This window comes from Mobula hypostoma, chromosome 21 (genome assembly GCF_963921235.1).
Source record: "Mobula hypostoma chromosome 21, sMobHyp1.1, whole genome shotgun sequence".
Taxonomy (NCBI): Eukaryota; Metazoa; Chordata; class Chondrichthyes; order Myliobatiformes; family Myliobatidae; genus Mobula; species Mobula hypostoma.
Window position 1 is genome coordinate 13,710,696 of NC_086117.1, and position 20,048 is coordinate 13,730,743.

The 20,048-nt window shown below is 39.9% G+C and overlaps 1 protein-coding gene across 4 annotated transcripts in view; it reads right to left on the reverse strand.

Annotated features, from left to right (window-relative positions):
- The window catches only part of LOC134359795 (disabled homolog 2-interacting protein-like), a 609,971-nt gene that overhangs the window by 534,823 nt on the left and 55,100 nt on the right, over positions 1-20,048 (reverse strand). For all 4 annotated transcript variants that reach the window (XM_063073440.1, XM_063073442.1, XM_063073438.1 and 1 more), the window contains exons 2-3: positions 13,406-13,527; positions 7,541-7,667 (exon numbers count right to left, since the gene is read on the reverse strand). In XM_063073440.1, coding sequence (XP_062929510.1) covers positions 7,541-7,667; positions 13,406-13,527 — 249 coding nt within the window. The remainder of the gene's footprint in view (positions 1-7,540; positions 7,668-13,405; positions 13,528-20,048) is intronic.

The following is a 20,048-nucleotide window of genomic DNA, read 5'->3' on the forward strand; positions in this document are numbered from 1 at the left end:
TCCAAGAAGGGAGGGAGGCAGAAGAAAGGAAATTATAAGTTAGTTAACCTGAGTCAAATGTTGGAGTCAATTGTTAAGGATATGGTTTCAGTGTTCTTGGAGGTACATGATAAAATAGGCTGTAGTCAGCATGGTTTCCTTCAGGTAAAATCTTGCCTGACAAATCTGTTAGAATTCTTTGAGGAAATAACAAGCAGTATAGTCAAAGGCGAATATATGGATGTTGTGTACTTGGATCTTCAGAAGACCTTTGACAAGGCACCGCACACGAGGCTGCTTATCAAAATAAGAGTCCATGGAGTTACAAGAAAGATAGTAGCATGGATGGCAGGAGGCAAAGAGTGGAAATAAACAGAGCTTTTTCTGATTGGCTGCCAGTGACAAGTGGTGTTCCTTAGGGGTCAGTGTTGGACAATATGAAGATAGCTGGAGAGAAACAGGAAGGCTATAGAAGGACTAAGGCAGATTAGGAGAATAGGCAAACAAGTGGCATATGGAATACAGTGTTGGGAAGCGTATGGTCATGTAGTTTGGTAGAAGAAATAAAAGGGTAGACTATTTTCCAAATGGAGAGAAAATTCAAAAAACTGGAGTTGTAAAGAGTCTCGGGAGTCGTTGTGTAGGATTCCCTAAAGGTTAACTTGCAGATTGAGTTGGTAATGAGGAAGGCAACTGTAATGTTAGCTTTCATTTTGAGAGGACTAGACTACAAAAGCAAGGATATAATGCTGAGGCTTTATAAGGCACTAGTGAGGCCTTACTTGGAGTATCGTAAGCAGTTTAGGGCCCCATATTTAAGAAAGGATGTGTTGACATTGGAGAGGGTTCAGAAGGGGTTGATGAAAATGATTCCAGGAATAAAAGGCTTATCGTATGAGAAGTTTCAGGGCTCTGAGCCTTTACTCACTGGAATTTAGAAGAATGAAGGAGGGTCTTATTGAAACCTGTCAAATGTTGAAAGGCATAGATAGAATGAATGTGGAGAGAATGTTTCCTATGGTTGGGGAGTCTACAACCAGACATGACACCGTCAGAATAGAGAGATCTTCATTTAGAAAGGAGATGTGAAGGAATTTCTTGAGCCAGTGTGTGGTCAATCTGTGGAATTCATTGTCACAGGCAGCTGTGGAGGCTAAGTCATTGGGTGTATTTAAAGTGGAGGTTGATAGGTTCTTGATTCATCTGGGCATGAAAGGTTACAGGGAGAAGGCAGGAGAAAGCGGTTGAGAAGGAAATTGATCAGCCATGACAAAATCACAGAGTAGACTTGATGGGCCAAATGGTCTGATTCTGCTCCTATGTCTTATGGTCTTACTTTAAAAGCCAGACAACACCATCCAGACAGCAGACCTGAATGGAACGGAAAAGTAGGATGAAAGGTTTAATAATGTGAAATTGCACCAAGTCAGCCATCACTATTACTGAACGATAATATATCTGTCTGATTACAAAGCAATTTGTCATGTAGCTTCTGGAGTGAGGAGCTTAATATTGAATAGAACATCAAAAAAATTCTACACATTACATTATTAAAGCAGATTAACTAGAAATGAAACACTAGCTGTACAGTTGTCACAGTAATAATATTACAGACTAGAGCAGTGGTTCCCTAAATGGGCAATATCACACCCCCCTGGGGTCAGTGGGAGTTTCGAAGGGGCATTAAATACAAAGGAGCAGTGGTGGGGGGGGGCACTCAGTAGCTAGGGATACAGCTGTAGGTTTAAAGGCTTAATTTAAGAAATGAATTACTTATAAGCATTTGATCCTCAGTACCCCATAATTGATAATAATGATCATGTAATCGCCTCATCTCTTGTCAACCCACCATTCTCTTAGACGTTGCTTGAACTTTGTTATAGATGTTGAAAAGCAATGTGATATTTTTGGCATATCATGAGAAATCTGAGCAGAAGAAATTGTATTTTTACAGGTCAGGCCCACACATTATTGCTGTTCAAGACTGTAGTACAGTGTTAGCTAGTACAATTCCATACTCTAATCACACTGTGACAGAATTCCTGTGAATTAGAGTATGGCAGTTCAGAATCTGCTCTTTTGAATGGTATTGACCACATTTCTCTAGCCCATGGCCCAACTGAGATACCACTGCCCTGCTTTATGTACCTTCAGGCAAAGAGTCAGGTTTTATCCAAACGATAATATCATAACTTTTCCCGTTATTGAACGTAGCACTTGAGGTTGGGCTTAAACAGATGATTGACCATGGCTGTTGATCCATAATGAAAATTACAGAAACGGACCAGACAAAAAGAGAAGTGTAGACAGTATAGTGTGAAGTACCTGAAATATGGATTTGTACCAGCACCAAGCAACCAACAGCAGCCAATATGTCTGTTGTGTGGAAAAGTTTTCTTCCAAATGAGGCAATAAAACTGTGCAGGTTCCATGAACATTTGAAGAGAATACACTGATAAAGCAAATAAGAACTTGGCTTATTTTCATTCACTTTGTGAAAATGTTCAGAAACGGAAAAAAAAATCAAGACATGTTTGCCAGCACTTCATAACAAAACAGTGATGGTTTGCGTGCTTCATACAACATTTCATTGCTCATTGCTAAATCTGGAAAGCCCCACATAATTGGAGATGAACTGATTCTGCCAGAAGCAAGGCAGGTTCTGAGTACGGTTTTGCTTAAGTCACCAGATCAAAAATTAAAGCAGTTCTGCTCAGACACAACTCTGTTCAAAGACAAACACATGAAATGCCTGAGAATGTGGCAGACACACTGTGCAACATTTAGGACCACAGAATTGGCTCTGCAGTTTATTTATTGAGATATAGTACAGACTAGGCCCTTCCGCCCCTTAGAGCTGCACCATCCAGCAACCACCGACTTAACCATAGCCTAACCAGGAGACAATTTACAATGACCAATTAACCTACTAAACAGTAACATATTTTGGACTGTGGGAGGAAACTGAAGCACCCAGAAAACCCAAATATTCCATGAGGAGGATATAGATTCCTCAAAGATGACATTGGAAATTAACTCTGACTCCCCAAGCTGTAAAAGTGAATAAGGCAACTTTGCAGGCAACATATCTTTTGTTTCTTGATTCTGTTCATTACATAAAAGATGGTTCAAAAGTTGTTACTTGCAAGAGGACTAGAACCAGATACAAAGGGGAGTCAATATTTCAGGTTGTCGAGCATTTTTTCAAAGGGAAAGACATTCCACTCAGCAATATTCTTACTTGTACAATAGATGGAGCACCATCAATGACAGGATGTCACCATGGGGTCATCACGTTCTTGGAAAAAGCTGATTCTAATATATTTACCATTCATTGTATAATTCACAGGCATCCAGGCATCTTGATGCAAAAAACCCCAAGTGTCTGGCTGTACAAATCATTAAGTACTGTTATTGCAGTGCTAAATCAAAATCAAGTCCCATGCTCTCAATTTGCAACTATTTTGAGAGCTCTGTATGGAGAATGATGAACAGTTTATTTAGTAACACATAAAATTCTGGAGGTCAGGCAGGCAGACCTATGGAAATGGAAAAAAAACAAATGACATTTCAGGCTGGACTGGAAAGGAAGGGGCAAGATGCCGGAGCAAAAAGGTGTGGGCAAGGGGGGAGGGGCAAGATGCCAGAGCAAAAAAGGTGTGGGCAAGATGCCAGGGAAAGGGGACAGGGGAAAAGGGACTGGATAGTGTGATAGTGGTCAGATGGGTGGGAGAGGTAAAGGAATGGAGAGGAAGGAATCAAATAGGAGAGGAGAGTGGACCATAGGAATAAGGGAAGAGAAGCATCGCAGTGGGGGGGGGAGTGGGGGCGGGATAGGCAGGTGAGAAGAGGCAAAAGGCCAACTTTTAGAACAGAACAAGAGGGTAGGGAGAAGGGAAAAGTTTTACTGGAAAAAAACTGCAGCTGCTTTTCCCATTGGTTAGCCGCCTAGTGTCCAGTTTCAGATATCCTGGGTACAGAGACAGAACGTGTATAAGGTTCCTTCTCTCTTCCTTTGTTTAAGGCAAGTGGTATACATAGCCATTGTAAAGGTATGCTCTGTACATGCTTCCGACGAAGTATGTTTGTTCAATCTTCAGTTTTGTAGTGTCTGTAATTTGGATGTAAAAGTGATTGAGGCAACTTTGCAGGCAACGAATCTTTGTCTGTAAACACAAATGTTTGGTTGAATTTTTACTGTTTGCAAATAACCGATTAATATACTTATTCTCCGTCAGTATTTTCTGTCTCACTTGACAGACCCACGGATCTGACTCAACATTATACTACCTAGATAGAATAAGGTGTTGTTCCTCCAGCCCGAGAGTGACCTGACTGCACATTTATACAACTTCCATGTTATACTTGTCCATGTTCTATTAATATTTAGAAAACAACCAAGTCAAAGAGTCACCAATGGAAGAGATAAGGATTGACATAACCAAAATAAAAAGTGATAGAATAGCCACATCAACAAAGAGCACATTGATGTTATTTAATTTACAAATAAATAAATAAACACACACACACACATACACACACACACAAGACATGGCACATAATGATGATGACTTATAAATGAATCAGGAACTTTCACCTATTGATGACCCCTTTTGCAAATGGATAAAATTCACTTCTCAATACTGCAATTTTCCCAGTGTCCATCATAATGGAATGACTTGTACAACTTTCTATAGATTTATTTTTAACATTCTTTCTTCAACAACATCTCCAAGTCCTGGCCACATCTATTGTCCTGATTTCTTTTTTTTTATAAAGTTTCGCTCCCTCGACATTCCAGTCACAAAGCCACCTTTCAATTTAACATTCAGTATCTGACTGAGCTTTGAGATAACTCACATCTCCCTGTAAATAACAAAGAACATGAAACTGAAATTTCTGAACTAGAGGATATAAAAGAGCATTCCTAAAGTAAACAAAAGGTCAAGGCAAGGCAGAGGTGTTGCCAATAATGGATGCCAAGCCCATGCCACTATGCAAAAGAACTTTTCATAATTTTCCGAGCTATTATTACTTATCTCATTAAAATTCTAGTAGTCAAATGCCTATTTTCCGGTAATAACTACAGCCCGATATTTAATTCAGAAAACGAATCAGATGCATTTCCTGTATACTCACTGTGGCACATGGTGAAATTGGCATGTTTTACCATTCCTGTGGCTAAATTCTGCCTATAGCCTTAATCTCCCTCCATTTCACCAGGTACAGAGAATAGAACTGTGTTAGATTTTGTCTATGAGTGTTGAACAGGGGTGACACCAAGTAATGGACTATGCACGTAGTGAAATCAAGATGGATTGTAAGAACTGGTGAACATTCTCTTTATGGCACTGAGGTAAAGATTAAATGCATTAAAAGTCAAGAATGCAAGTTGTTTTTTTTTTTAAAAACACAATCTGCTACTTACAATAGAACTTGCAATTTCAAAACCACCCTACCAGCACTGTTTTTCTGGGGAATGACCCCAAAGCAGGAAAACAGCACGACCACCCCTTTTATTCTCCTACATAACAGGCGATTTATAGCAGCCAACTGGTTGTTGTGACGCGTCTAGCGTGGTAAGTGGATAGTGCTTGGTCTCGGCCTGAAACGTCAACTGCACCTCTTCCTACAGATGCTGCCTGGCCTGCTGCGTTCACCAGCAACTTTGATGTGTAGTGCTTGTCACTCTTGCTTTCAGCTTCCACCGCTGACTAGCAGTCTCGCGAAAAGGAGAGCTGAATGCATAAGTCTCTCCCGGCCAGTACATTGCCTCTCCAACAGCAAACTTCATGTAGTGCTTCTTGCTGGCAACACGAGAAAACTGAACACCTTTCAGACTCAGGCTGGACTACAGAGGATGAGGAGGAGGTCTGGCCCCTGCATATGTAGCATACAGGCCCACCAGCGTGCAGGCACGCCCTGCTGCTCATGAACCAGATCCCCAGCTTTGGGTAAATAGCCCCACTGCCTTGTGCGTAGCCTCAGGGGGGAGACGAAGACTGTGGGAGTAAACCCAAAAGAGAAAATCCAGAGTGGAGCCCCCAAGGTGGTTGGACATCACTGAACATCCTTCCTGCAGCTCCTGCAGCCAAGCAAATGCCAAACATATTGCTTTGCTTTCCTTTGCACTACACTGGTGAGGACGAGAGGGAGATCTTAACAACTGGGCATCCCAGGATCCCCACAACTTCCGCCCAGGCTTGTGCTTCAGTGCTGCTCTCCATTGTCCTTTGAGACAGACCGATGCTATCATCAGTAGCCAATTAACCTAATAATCAGCATGACTTCAGAATGAGAGAGGAAACCAGAGCACCTAGATCTGAAGTTTAGGGTAACACCCAGGTTGGAACCGCGAGCTGCACAACCTACAGCACCATTGTGCCAATCTTGTACTACTGTATCAACCTTTCAAGAGGATTTTATCCATGGTTAAATGAATAATGACAACTACATTCCAAGTTCAGGCAAGAATAAAGACAGCAGTGAGGTTAATCTTATTTTCCTGCCTCTTTCTTTAGCAAGGATAAACCAACAAAGAAAGAAAATGAAGAACTTTCTTCAGATTGCTACCATTGCCAATTTTGAGCTACTTTTTTAATGCCTCATCTTCCACACAACAGATCCACTATTATTGTAGTGGCTAGGAAATCATCATCAAGGCTGCAAGCTGTCAATCTTATCATGCCAAATACAAAGAGTATATAAACAATTACAGAAATGGGATTGGGAAAGTTAATAACCCATGATACATTTTAACTGCTGCTTCAATGCAGAGTCTTCTTTGTCTTGCCAATATCAATGTAATAATGAATAATGTCATGTTGTCATTTTAAATATGGACATGCAAATGATCAGCAGCTGAAAAATAACTTGAATTGTGCAAGTGAATATTTCTGAAGGAAAAAAAAACAATAATCCTAAACATGATTGCAACTGGTCACAAAAAGTAGCAGGTTCAAGCCAAAAGCAAGGTGATGCTCAAGATTATAATTGTGCTTTATAAATAATTATAGTTCAGCAATTAAGATTTTTTTTTATTGTAGACAATCCAAGGTTAAAAACAGTGCACTGCTCTGAACCAAACTTCAATGTATTAATTTAACCAAGAATAGGTTGGTGAAAAACAGAAGAAAATGTTACTTCTTCATTCTGCATTTTGAAGAATACTACCCAAATTAATTTTACATTACCAAAGGTTGCTTTAACAATTATGTAAACAACAATTTTAACATTTTACTATTACAAGTGGTGTATGATACAGAATTTGATCCATCAGTTAAAATTTGCTAGGGTTAAATATTTTGTGCGCTTCCATCCTTCATAGATTATTCCAGCCTCTATTTATATGCATATAGATTTATCAAATGACCAATCATTAAAGATTACAATATTTACATGACTAAAATCAAATTGCAATGACAAACTGAAATTTTCCTTCACTGCAATTACTTAATCTACATTGAAATACCTGAAAATAGCAAAATTAGAATTGAAATATCAGTTATTTCAATTAAACAGATAATACATGAAGGCACTGTTTAGACTGGCTACAACTCACCATGCTCCACTGACGGATCAGGTTGGTACTCAGGAAACTGACCCTCAGAAGGAACGCTAACAGTTCTGCGTAGCAGTCTTGCCCGACATGACTCTGCTCGCCGTTCTTGCAGCAGCAATGGATGAATCTGGGCAGGGGAAAAATACAATCCAGGGTTTTTCAAATCCAGAAGAAAATGAATGCCCATCAACATCTTCGTTGGAATATCTTCATCAATTATGTTCATTAAATTTTCATAGAATTTTCATCTGACTTACATTGGATTATATCAAAAATCTAACACATTTTAATCACAAATGCATGAAATCCAAAAGTTTGCAATTAAAGAGAAGCTCAAAACCAAATGCATCACATTAGACATGGATACTCAAGAGTTAGCTTCCACGTTTTGCAAAAACAAAACCTTTATGTATCAGACTCGGTCCCTTCATATTTTAGTTATAGGCTCATTTTGGAGCAACTGTGGATAAAATGCCAAGGACCATGGAATACTTCAGAAAACATTTTTTCCTCCAAAGTGTCAAATTTCACATAGATTTGCAAGTGACACTAAATGCTAAGGTTATTGTTCATTTTATAAACTTGTATTTTCAATTCCATTATTTATTTTCTTTCCATATCCACGAACTTAAATTGCCTCTCAAATTCCAACCCTATATCCCCATTGTGAGGGGTGGAAACGGGTAAACAGTTCTGGTGAAGCTGTACAGGCCAATACCCGTACAGTGGATAGAATGGAATACAGAAACAGTGATAAATTCCAATCGTACATCGACTCTGTGAAACGATGGAGACAGGAGGTCATCGACGGCCTATGCTCCAATGGGAGTTAACAGTCGAAGAACTTAAATACCTAATCGCCACTTCATATTTAACACCAGGATGAAATTCTGACCACAGTCTTGGAGATGATATGAATATTCCCATTTTCCTACATCTTTGTTACCTCTAGGTTTGACTACTCCAACACACAAGAGCCTGACCATCATGGGCATTTCAACCTGCACATTGATTAAATGAAACTGAACTGGTAAGGGCATCATTGGTGAAGTGTAGCAGAGTTCGCCTCTTAGAATATTATATTAAGGTACATGCCCATGACAGAGTTTTAGATTTGGCCAGGAGACATCAGAAAGGATGCACAAGAGATTTTGTGGTTAAAAATCTCCCAAAAGGTAGAAACCATAATATGACTGAATACCAAATACAGTTCAAGGGCAAACACCAGAGGAATGAAACAACCATTTCCAACTCAATCAATTATAATGGTTGAGTTGTTTAAGGTGAACTGGGAAAATAAGAGTCAATCAATACAGTGTCAGATATTCAAACAGCAAGGACTTCACTCTATTAGAAAAGGGGATTCCTTGAGAAATAAATGATCTGATTAAGAGAGGAGGTCAAGGATAAACGTTAAATTGAAAAGGGCGTATAAAACAGTATGGGTTATCAGCAATCCATTTAGGAGCCAATGGCAAAAGATTAAAACTCAGAGGTAGAAAATTGATTGTTAGAAAATGTATTATCAAAGTAAACAGAAATAGTTTCTATTGATATATAAACAGGAAGACAGCAGCTAAGGTTAAGTACAGGGAATGAAACTGATGAATTAATAACAGTAAACAAACATGTTAAGTGTTTTTGTTTGCTTTAGTCTTAGAGGCATTGATCATGTGAATAGTCAGAGGCTTTTTCCCAGGGCTGAAATAGCTATCACGAGAGGGCACAGTTTTAAAGTGCTTGGAAGTAGGTACAAAGGAGATGTCAGGGGTAGGTTTGTTTGTTGTTTTTTTAAAAAAAATGCAGAGAGTGGTGAGTACATGGAATGGACTGCCGGCGACGGTGGTGGAGGTGGATAAGATAGGGTCTTTTAAGAGACTCCTGGATAGATACATGGACCTTAGAAAAATAGAGGGCTATGGGTAACCCTAGATAATTTCTAAAGTAAGTACATGTTTGGCACAGCATTCTGGGCTGAAGGGCATGCATTGTACTGTAGTTTTGTATTTTCTATCATTTAATGAAAGGCAAATCATGCTTGCCAAGTTTGTGTATGTGACAGGGCAAGTTCATTAGAGGTGAAGCTGCAGATGTAGTTTATTTAGATTTCTAGAAGGCATTTGACCTTATGCCACATAAGAGGCTGGAGTATAAATTAAAACTCCAAGGTATTGGAGGAAGCATATTAGCATGGATTTTTAAAAAACCGTCTTCCACAGAAAACAATGAATAAATGGCTACAGACTGAAGGACTGGAACTCATGGAATACCTGAGGGATCAGTTCTTAGCCTTCAGTTAGTTTACTTTGCATACTAATGACCTGCGGGGAATAAACTAGAAGGTTTTCAGTAAAGCAGTGAAATTAGTACTCCCTGCCCCAATCCACCCCCAAGTGTGGTGGTCTGATCACTCGATGAATATAAAATGCAGATTTTAAAAAATTCAGTGATCAAGTACAGTTATGGAGAACTTGCACAGAGGAATAGAGGCCAGTATAGATCAGTCAAGATCATATTAAATGGAAAGCAGACACAACTTTGACGTGGTGGCCTAGTCCAGCTTCGTGTGTGTGTGTGTGTGTGTGTGTGTGTGTGTGTGTGTGTACACACACAAGGTTTTACACTCCATGGTCAAACACCAGTAACATTCACGTGTACACCATCCATTCTCTTACCACCCTTATGCTCATTGACTTAAATTACATTTAATATTATTTTATTCTCTTTTTCTCCCAAAAAAGTTCGACTTGCAAATCTCTCCATGGGCTTGCTACTCCCAGTTCAATCATCTTCACCACCATTAGTACAGTTTGAAGTCATTGCTTCAGATTTTTAAAAGCTGAGGATTGGAACAGTTTTAGAAACCAGGTATTATCACTGAATGGGCATGGTCCAAAAACGTAGCTCCATGCCAATCACTACTAAGATTGTGAACTGTCTGGTTTTGGCTCAGGCCACATTTGGAGTGGACAGACAGCTGCAAGTAGGGCTAAAGCCATACTTAACAGCCTCACAAAGAAAACATTTAAGAAATTGGTTAATATATCAGTTTTTTAGCATACCATTAACATTTGCAGAAATTTAACATATAGTAAGCAGTGACCTTAAATGATACATCTGCATTTGTTAGAAGAACAAGAAAGTTGCACAGTAGCCCTGCAGGATTTAGCACTGCACACAACACTCCAGCTGTAGTGTTCTCTGCTCCCAGGGGAAAACGTACTTGGCTTTGAAGGAATGCAGCTTAGATTCAAGAGATGAGGGGATTGTTCTAGGAGTAGAGATTGTACATAATGGGATCATACACCCTGCAGTTCAGCAGATTGTGATGTTGAGATTGAAATACTCAAATAATCTACTTGCTTTGGCTGGAGAGACTGATGGGCAGTCTCTGCTATCTAGAGATGATAATTTGCACTGACAATGAAAAATCTCTGCTAGATAGCACTGAATGTTCAGTCAATTGAATATATTACACAGTAAGGCTGAGATTTTTTGAGCATATGGGAGCAAGATCGGAAATAATAGGTATCTACAATGGTGCCACTGAATAACTGAACAAACTACCTCCTGCTTTTACCTTCTATTCAGGTTTATCATGTTATCAATTCAGAAGTGCAACAAACATTTTACTTTTTTGTATTGCTAACCCACGCATGGTTACATCAATTTGTCTAACTGCAACCATCTAAAAATGCACACTATTTTATTATTTAAATAAACAGTTGGAAATATGTCTCCATTATTTCCCAGCAGAAGTAAATATCCTTCTATATACTTGCTAGAAGGCAGAAGACAACTGCCCAAATGGGAAAATGCCAGTCTAATACCAGAATGACCAGCACAAGACCCTTGAGGTTAGTCCCTACATACACACAATTGGCTTGCAGGCTGGTCCATGAATAAAAATATTTTTATCCAAATGTTCTTTTCCATCCAAGGAAAAGAAATCAAGAACCCACAGCTATACCCAAGTCCAAAATATTTAAACTCCATCAATGGCACTCTTTAACATTCCACATAGCAACTAAAGTTGGCCCTCTCCCTGACTGCTGGTGCACAAAATATTCTTGCAATACTGTCGAAAGCAGGGGGTCCCCAACCTTTCTCGCACCGCGGACCGGTTTAATATTGACAATATTCTTGCGGACTGGCTGACGGGGGGGGGGGCGGTGTTCAAGTAGGGTTGCCAATTTTCTCACTCCCAAGTAAGGGACAAAAGTAGCAGTCAAATATGGGACACTTGTGATTACCCCGAGAAAGACTACCATGACCATGAAGCCTTGCGCGGGCACCTGTGTGCGCATATGTGACGTGTGCATGCGCATATGTGATGTGCGCATGCACATACGTGCCAATTTTTTTTTCCTCAAATCAGTTTTGGCTTAATCTTCTCGACTGTACTCCACGTACATTATTTCTACTTTATGTAGGCTGTGTATTTATCATATCATTCCTGCTTTTAGTATATGTTAGTGTTATTTTAGGTTTTATGTGTTATTTGGTATGATTTGGTAGGTTATTTTTTGGGTCTGGGAACGCTCAAAAAATTTTCCCATATAAATTAATGGTAATTGCTTCTTCGCTTTACGCCATTTCGGCACGAAAAGTTTCATAGGAATGCTCTACCTTAGCAGGGAAAATACGGGACACGGGCGGTCCCGTATGGGACAAACCAATTTAGCCCAATATACGGGATGTCCCGGCAAATACGGGACAGTTGGCAACCCTATTCAAGTTCAACAGTGCGTGACAGGGAATGAGGAAAGGTGCAGCTGACTCATATTGTTTCCTCGTGGCCCGGTAACACATGCTTTGCAGCCCAGTACCGGTCCACATGCCGGTGGTTGCGGACCGCTGGTCTAAAGCATAGATGGATATATTGACACCGGATAGTCAGCATCCTCAAACTTAAAGGAGATAACACACAAACATAATAGTCACTGAAACCGATGTTCACACCAATGTTCAATAATTCCCTACTTTTCTATTCAATTCTGCTAGCTATAACAATTTTCCCAAGAGTAGAAAATTCAGTACACTTTTGCAATTATGCCTACTAAGAATCTTCTGCTCTATTGAAAATTTGATTTGCTTTTCCCTTCCCTCTCATATTTACTTGAGATTTTCATCTTGCAGATTTTTGTCCAATCTTTAACTTATTTCCCTTTGTAGCTCCCTATCGGATTCACAATTCATTATTTATCATGTGTACATTAAAGCAGCCAGCAAAGAGTCGTTTGCATTAGCAAAGCATCACACCCGAGGATGTGCTGGGGGCAACCTGCTTTCCCTTTCCCTTTCTCCTTATCTGGGTCATCAGCAAATTGAGCAATTACGCCTTGGGTGCCTTCATCTAAGTCATTTATACAAATTGCAAAAGTTATAGCATTTTAAACTTTTATACCAAGTACAGAAATAACTTGCATTCCTTACAACAATCAGCTTTCGTAAATGATAGTCAGTAAACTTCAACACAGCAGGATTACATACCCACTATGCGATTTACAATCAGTCCCAAAAGAAGCCAGGATTAGTGCCTTTGCACACAAAGGGAAATCATTAGTATTTTTGATGTTTCCTGGTTACTTGAGTTTTGCCCAGAAACATGCAACATTTTAAAAGCACGACATATTTTTTCTTCAGGAAGAAAGGATGTATTAATTTAAGACACCAATAAAACAATGGAGAAAACTGAGCTGGTTCCAATTTGAAACAGTTTGGATTAATTAGTGCCCTTGAGTATTATGGCATTATTGCTAATGTGCCTGCATCTGCCAGATCAGATACCCTCACTTCCATAGAATGAGACCCAGAAACCACCAATCAACCTCGTAATATATCATAACATAAACTTTTACATACCTCCTCTTTATCCAGCAACAGCAACTGACCATCTGTGACAATACAAAATTTGGTGTTCCATATTGCACACTCATAATGTGATCTTCCACAAGACATTCTATGTGTGGGTGGACCTCGTACATCTGAAAAACAAAACACATTTCCAACATTACAAGGAAGTCTCCAAAATGAAAAAAATATATAGTTTCATGAGAAAACTGACCTTACAAAGTTTCAAAGTCTTTCTTTGGGGGGGGGGGTTTATTTAAAGCTACTACTTTTTCCTGGGAGAACTACAGCAAATATATGCAATAAGTAGTGACACAGATCACCCTCAGTTTTACTGAGAAAACAATATGAAGGGTTGAATCCTACTGTACTGAAAGCCAAAGTTACAGAGAGCGAGACACATCAAGATAAATTATCCATTATTAGTTATGGATAACCAATAATGTTCTGATGAAGGATTTCAGTCTGAAACACCAATTCTTTATTCCTATCCATAGATGCTGTCTGACCACTGAGTTTTGCCAGCATTTTGTGTGTGTTACTCTGGATTTCCAGCATCTGCAAGATCAAGTCAAGTCAAGTCACTTTTTATTGTCATTTCAACCATAACTGCTGGTACAGTACACAGTAAGAACGAGACAATGTTTTTCAGGACCATGGTGCTACATAAACAATACAAAAACTACACTGAACTACGTAAAACAACATAAAACTACACTAGACTACAGGCCTACCCAGTACCGCAGAAAGTGCACAAAACAGTGCAGGCATTACAATAAATAATAAACAAGACAATAGGCACAGTAGAGGGCAGTAGGTTGGTGTCAGTCCAGGGTCTGGGTATTGAGGAACCTGATGGCTTGGGGGAAGAAACTGTCACATAGTCTGGTCGTGAGAGCCCGAATACTTCGGTGCCTTTTGCCTGGCAGGAGGGAGAAGAGTTTGTATGAGGGGTGCGTGGGGGTCCTTCATAATGCTGTTTGCTTTATGGATGCAGCGTGTGGTGTAAATGTCTGTAATGATGGGAAGAGAGACCCCGATGATCTTCTCAGCTGACCTCACTATCCGCTGCAGGGTCTTGCAATCCGAGATGGTGCAATTTCCGAACCAGGCAGTGATGCAGCTGCTCAGGATGCTCTCAATACAACCTCTGTAGAATGTGGTGAGGATGGGGGAGGTGGGTGATGGACTTTTCTCAGCTTTCGCAGAAAGTAGAGATGCTGCTGGGCTTTCTTTGCTATGGAGCTGGTGTTCAGGGACCAGGTGAGATTCTCCACCTGGTGAACACCAAGAAATCTAGTGCTCTTAACGATCTCTACGGAGGAGTCGTCAATGTTCAGCAGAGAAGTGGTCTCTCCATGTCCTCTTGAAGTCAACAACCATCTCTTTTGTTTTGTTCACATTCAGAGACAGCTTGTTGGCTCTGCACCAGTCCGTTAGCCACTGCACCTCCTCTCTGTATGCTGACTCATCGTCTTGCTGATGAGACTCACCGCGGTCGTATCATTGGCGAACTTGATGATGTGGTTCAAGCTGCGTGTTGCAGTACAGTCGTGGGTCAGCAGAGTGAACAGCAGTGGGCTGAGCACACAGCCCTGGGGGGCCCCCGTGCTCAGTGTGATGCTGAACTGAAGTCTATGAACAGCATTCCAACGTACGTGTCTTTTTTTGTCTAGGTGGGTTAGGGCCAGGTGGAGGGTGATGGCAATGGTGTCGTCTGTTGAACGCTTGGGATGGTACATGAACTACAAGGGGTCCAGTGAGGGGGGCAGCAGGGTCTTGATGTGCCACATGACGAGCCTTTCGAAACACTTCATGATGATGGATGTGAGTACGACAGGATGGTAGTCATTGAGGCAGGACACTGAAGACTTCTTCATTACAGGAACGATGGTGACAGCCTTGAGGCATGTAGGAACGACGGCGCTGCTCAGGGAGATGAAGATGTCAGTGAGAATCTCAGCTAGCTGGTCTGCACATCCTCTAAGCACGCTGCCAGGAATATTGTCTGGTCCAGCAGCCTTCTGTGGGTTGACCCTGCACAGGGTTCTCCTCACATCAGCCACAGTAAGACACAGCACCTGGTTGTTTGGAGGAGGGGTGGTCTTCCTCGCTGCTACGTCATTTTCCGACTCAAAATGAGCGTAGAAGTTATTCAACGCATCTGGGAGGGAGGCATCACCAGCACAGGCAGGTGTGCTTGTGCTTAAGATCTCATGTGTTTATACATTATTAGTCACCAGGAAACAGAGAAAAAGCATCATCACAGGTTATGATTTCACAGAAAGGAAATGTTGGAAACCAAAGACTGTAGACACTGGAACCTGCAAAAAAATAAGCAGAACACTCAAAAGACTTAGCATGTCAATCCAAGTGTGAGCATCAAGCTGTGTGGAGATTTATGGAGGAAGAACTTTAGATACAGATTTGGCACACAAGTTAAATGGAAACTATCAATAGACAAAAAAGATTGGGCCTGTACTCACTGGAATTGAGAATAATGTTGGGGTGGGGGGGGGGGGGTAATCTCACTGAAACCTATCGAATTTTGAAAGGTCTAGATAGAGTGGAGGTGGAAAGGAGGTTTCCTACAGTGAGGCAAGTCCAGGACCAGAGGGCACAACCTCAAAGTACAAGGATGTCCCTTCAGAATGGTGATGAGGAACAATTTGTTTAGCCAGAGAATGGTAAATCTGTGAAATTATTCGCCATAGGCAGCTGTGAAGGCCAGTTCATAGGGTGTATTTAAGGTAAAAGTTGATAGATTCTTGATCAGTCAGGACATGAAAGATTACAGGAAGGCGGCAAGAGAATAAAAGAGAAATGGATCAGCCATGATGAAATGGCGGAGGAGACTCCATGGGTCAAATGGCCTAATTCTCATCCCATGTCTTATGGTCTTATTATGAAATAGAAATGGGAGGAAAATGGGTTAGTGTGCTGGCGAAGAGGAGAAAGAAAGGAAAATTGCCCGCAAAATAAGTTTTGCTTTCATCTCTTCCAATGTAACTGCTTCTGGCACCATCAGGACCTTTAGGCGTCAGGTGTACTGATCAAGCAAGCACATGGAAGAACTGGAGGCACAGTGGGACAACAGGTAGAGCTGTCATCTAACAGCTCCAACATTCCAGGTTCAATCCCAACCTCTGGTGCTATGTGTGAGATCTATGCTTTCTAACCATTTGGGTTTCATCCAGTGTCCTCCCACTGTAAATTTTCTGGTATTTGAATGAACATTAGAATCTGGGCTCATAATTAGAAATGTGGAGAAAATAGAATAGGCACTTGATTTCTCAAAAACCAACCCGCTTCCATACTGTATAACACTTAAGATTCTAATTCAGATCAAACCAGGGGTATTTAAAAAAGTCTAGATAAAGATTTGGAATATATACATGATGTAACAGTACTATTAAATCTGTAAAAGATGCAAAATGTTAATATATTTTGAGGAATTGTATCTGCACAAGTATAAAAATAAACTTAAACTGTCAGAGAATGTGTACACAAATAATTACAACCCATTGTTAGAAAATTATTAACACAGCCTCTTTTGTTTAAACTAAAGAAACCTTTTACAGGGTAAAAAGACAGAATTCATATTGTTTTACAGATACAATATTGACTGTATTTGCAAAGAATCAGGATACTGTGGATGATTAGCAGACCACCTAGCTTAATGAACATAAGCTACTATTAGTATCAGTTTTATTATTATTGTCTTACATGATGTGACTGGAAGCCAGTGACTCATGGTGTACCTCAGCAGTTGGTGCTAAGCTCATTGTTATTTCTCATCCATATCAATGATTTGGATAAGAATATAAAAGGAAAGTCATAGTCATACTTTATTGATCCCGGGGGAAATTGATTTTCATTACAATTGCACCATAAATAATAAATAGTAATAAAACCATAAATAGTTAAATAGTAATATGTAATGGTTAGTAAGTTTGCAAATAACTCAAAAATAGATGGTACTGTGAACATTGAAATTGGATATCAAAACTTATAGGGGGATCTTGATCAAGTAGGCCAAGGAAAGGCAAATGGAATTTAATTCAGAAGTGCAAGGTGTTTCATTTTGGAGAGTCAAATCCAGGTAGCATCTTCACAGTGAACAATACTCTGGGGAGTGTTGCAAAACAGATGAAGTATCTGGTTCCCAGATGAGTAGGGTGGTGAAGGTACCTTTTAGCATAAGTCAGGCATTGGGGATAAGGTTGGGAGATTATGCATGGGACACTGCTGAGGCCACCACTGGAGGCACTACGTTCAGTTTTAATCACCCTGCTGCAGGAAAGATGTTATTGAACTGGAAAAACTGCAGAAGAGACTTACAAGGATGATGCCAGGACTTGAGCAGTGGACGCATGGGACCATTACCTAATTAGGGTGACAAAATATCAGAGGGCCAACTTTGCCACGCCCATCCATAACCCACAAATGACTGCCTACAATTCAAGAACAATGATGCCAATAACATGAGATTTCAAATTGAATGAGAAGCCTGAAGGATCAGTTACCAGTGGATAAAATGAAATCAAGCCAAAGGAAAGAAAAAAATCCACTGGTATCTATTCAGTCATCATCATCATCATCATCATCATCATCATCATCATCATCAGGTGCCATGCCCAGTTTGAGCTTTGACTGCCATGGCCCACACACTCCTGTTTCAGGTCAAGTGGATCAATTCATTGGTATTCATTTCCAATTCTCTGGCTGCTGTCTCCATCATCATTTGTCTTTGTCTTCCTCTTGCTTTCTTCCCTTCAGTCTTTCCCATAATTACTGTGCATTCTAACTCCTCTTTCCTAATCACATGACCAATGAAGTTACATTGCCTTTTCATGATCTCATACATTATTTCTCTTTTTGTGTTTGCTCTGTTCATGACATCCTTGTTAGATATTTGTTTCATCCATGATATTCTTTGCATCCTCCTCAAAAACCACATCTTTGCTGCTACAATTTGTTTCCTCATGTTACTGGATATTGTCCAACATTCTGAGCCATATAACATAACTGAATAAATGTAACATTTCAGTACTCAGAAGTGGGTTGTCATATCTAGTTTAGTATTAGTCAGTATACTCTTCATTCTCTTAAAGGCGTCTTTTGCCATCCCTCTTCTTCTTTTGATGTCCAAGTCGCACCTGCCATCTGATGTCACCCAGCTTCCTAAGTAGCAAAAGTTCTTTACTTGTTTTATGTCTTCCCCATTTATTCTCAGCCTGCAGATAGGATTCTCCTTCATTTTGGATATCACCATACATTCTGTCTTTTTGCAATTGATAGATGACCCATTTTTGCACTTTCTTCAACAATTATATCAATTAAGTTTTGTAGTCCTTCCTCCATACTTGCAATTAACAGTATCATCTGAAATTATTGATGTTTTCACTGCCAACTTTGATTCCCAAGATGTCTCTTATTTTTTGTAATATTGTTTCACTGTACACATTACATAAATCATCGGGGAAAAAACACACCCTTGTCTAAAGCCTCTCTTGATTTTCGTAAACTGACTCACTTCTCCATCTATTCTTACAGCAGCAGTTTGTTCCCAGTACAGATTTCTGATTAGGCGGAGGTCTTTCGAATCTAGATCTAGAGCTTTCCGTAATATTTCAAATAACATATTGTGCTTCACTTTATCAAATGCTTTTGTGTAGTCGATAAAACAAACAAACAAATCTTTTGGCACCTGAATAGCTCGTTCTGATAGTATCCTTAACATCAATATTGCATATCTTGTACCTTTGTCTTTCACAAAACCACATTGTTCTTTGCCTATTTCAGCTTGTATGTTACTTTTAGCTCTTGTCATCAAAATTCTTATAAGTATCCTGGTGATATGACTCATTAAACTTGTGGTCCTATGTAATTCACATTCTATTGTTCCAGCTTTCTTAGGAAGAGTGACAAATATTGATTTTTTCATCTCTTCTGGTATTATTCCAGACTCATAAATGTCATTGATTAAATCAGTAAGTGTTTCAATTCCATAATCTTCAAGGGCAATAATTTGTTCTATTACTAATTCATCAGGACCTGCTGCCTATTCGGTACAAAAAGGAAATCTGGAATGTACACAAAAATTCAGCAGGTTTTCCTTTGAACTCAGTGCACAGAGGACTAGCTGCTGTACACTGCACGAGTTGAAATAAGGCATTTAATGCTACATCATTTATCCTACAGATCAAACTCCAAATGGAGCACAGAATCAAAATTCACCCAATTCTGCTTGATGCCAAACTATTTATATGGGTTGTTATTGATGGGTTCAATAGTTCAATTTAATATCAGAGAATGTATAAAGTATACAACCTGAAATCCTTACTCTTTGCAATGTCAATGCAATACAAACAAAAACAGTACAACTGCTGGGAAACGGTCAAACATATGGAGACGGAGTGGATCTTTTACACTGGTAAGGTTCCAGACACCAATTCTGCTCTTATACATTATACCCTTTAGTCACCCTGCTCCATGTGCTCTTAGCAAACGAAAAATGAGTAATAGCCATTCCCAGATAACCAGACACCTACAAAGACAAAGACATTCTCACTATCCATTAGGACATACAGGAGAGCAATTTCAAATGATAGTTATTTTTTCCCCCGGGTAACAGCTGTTCCAGCAGGCAGGC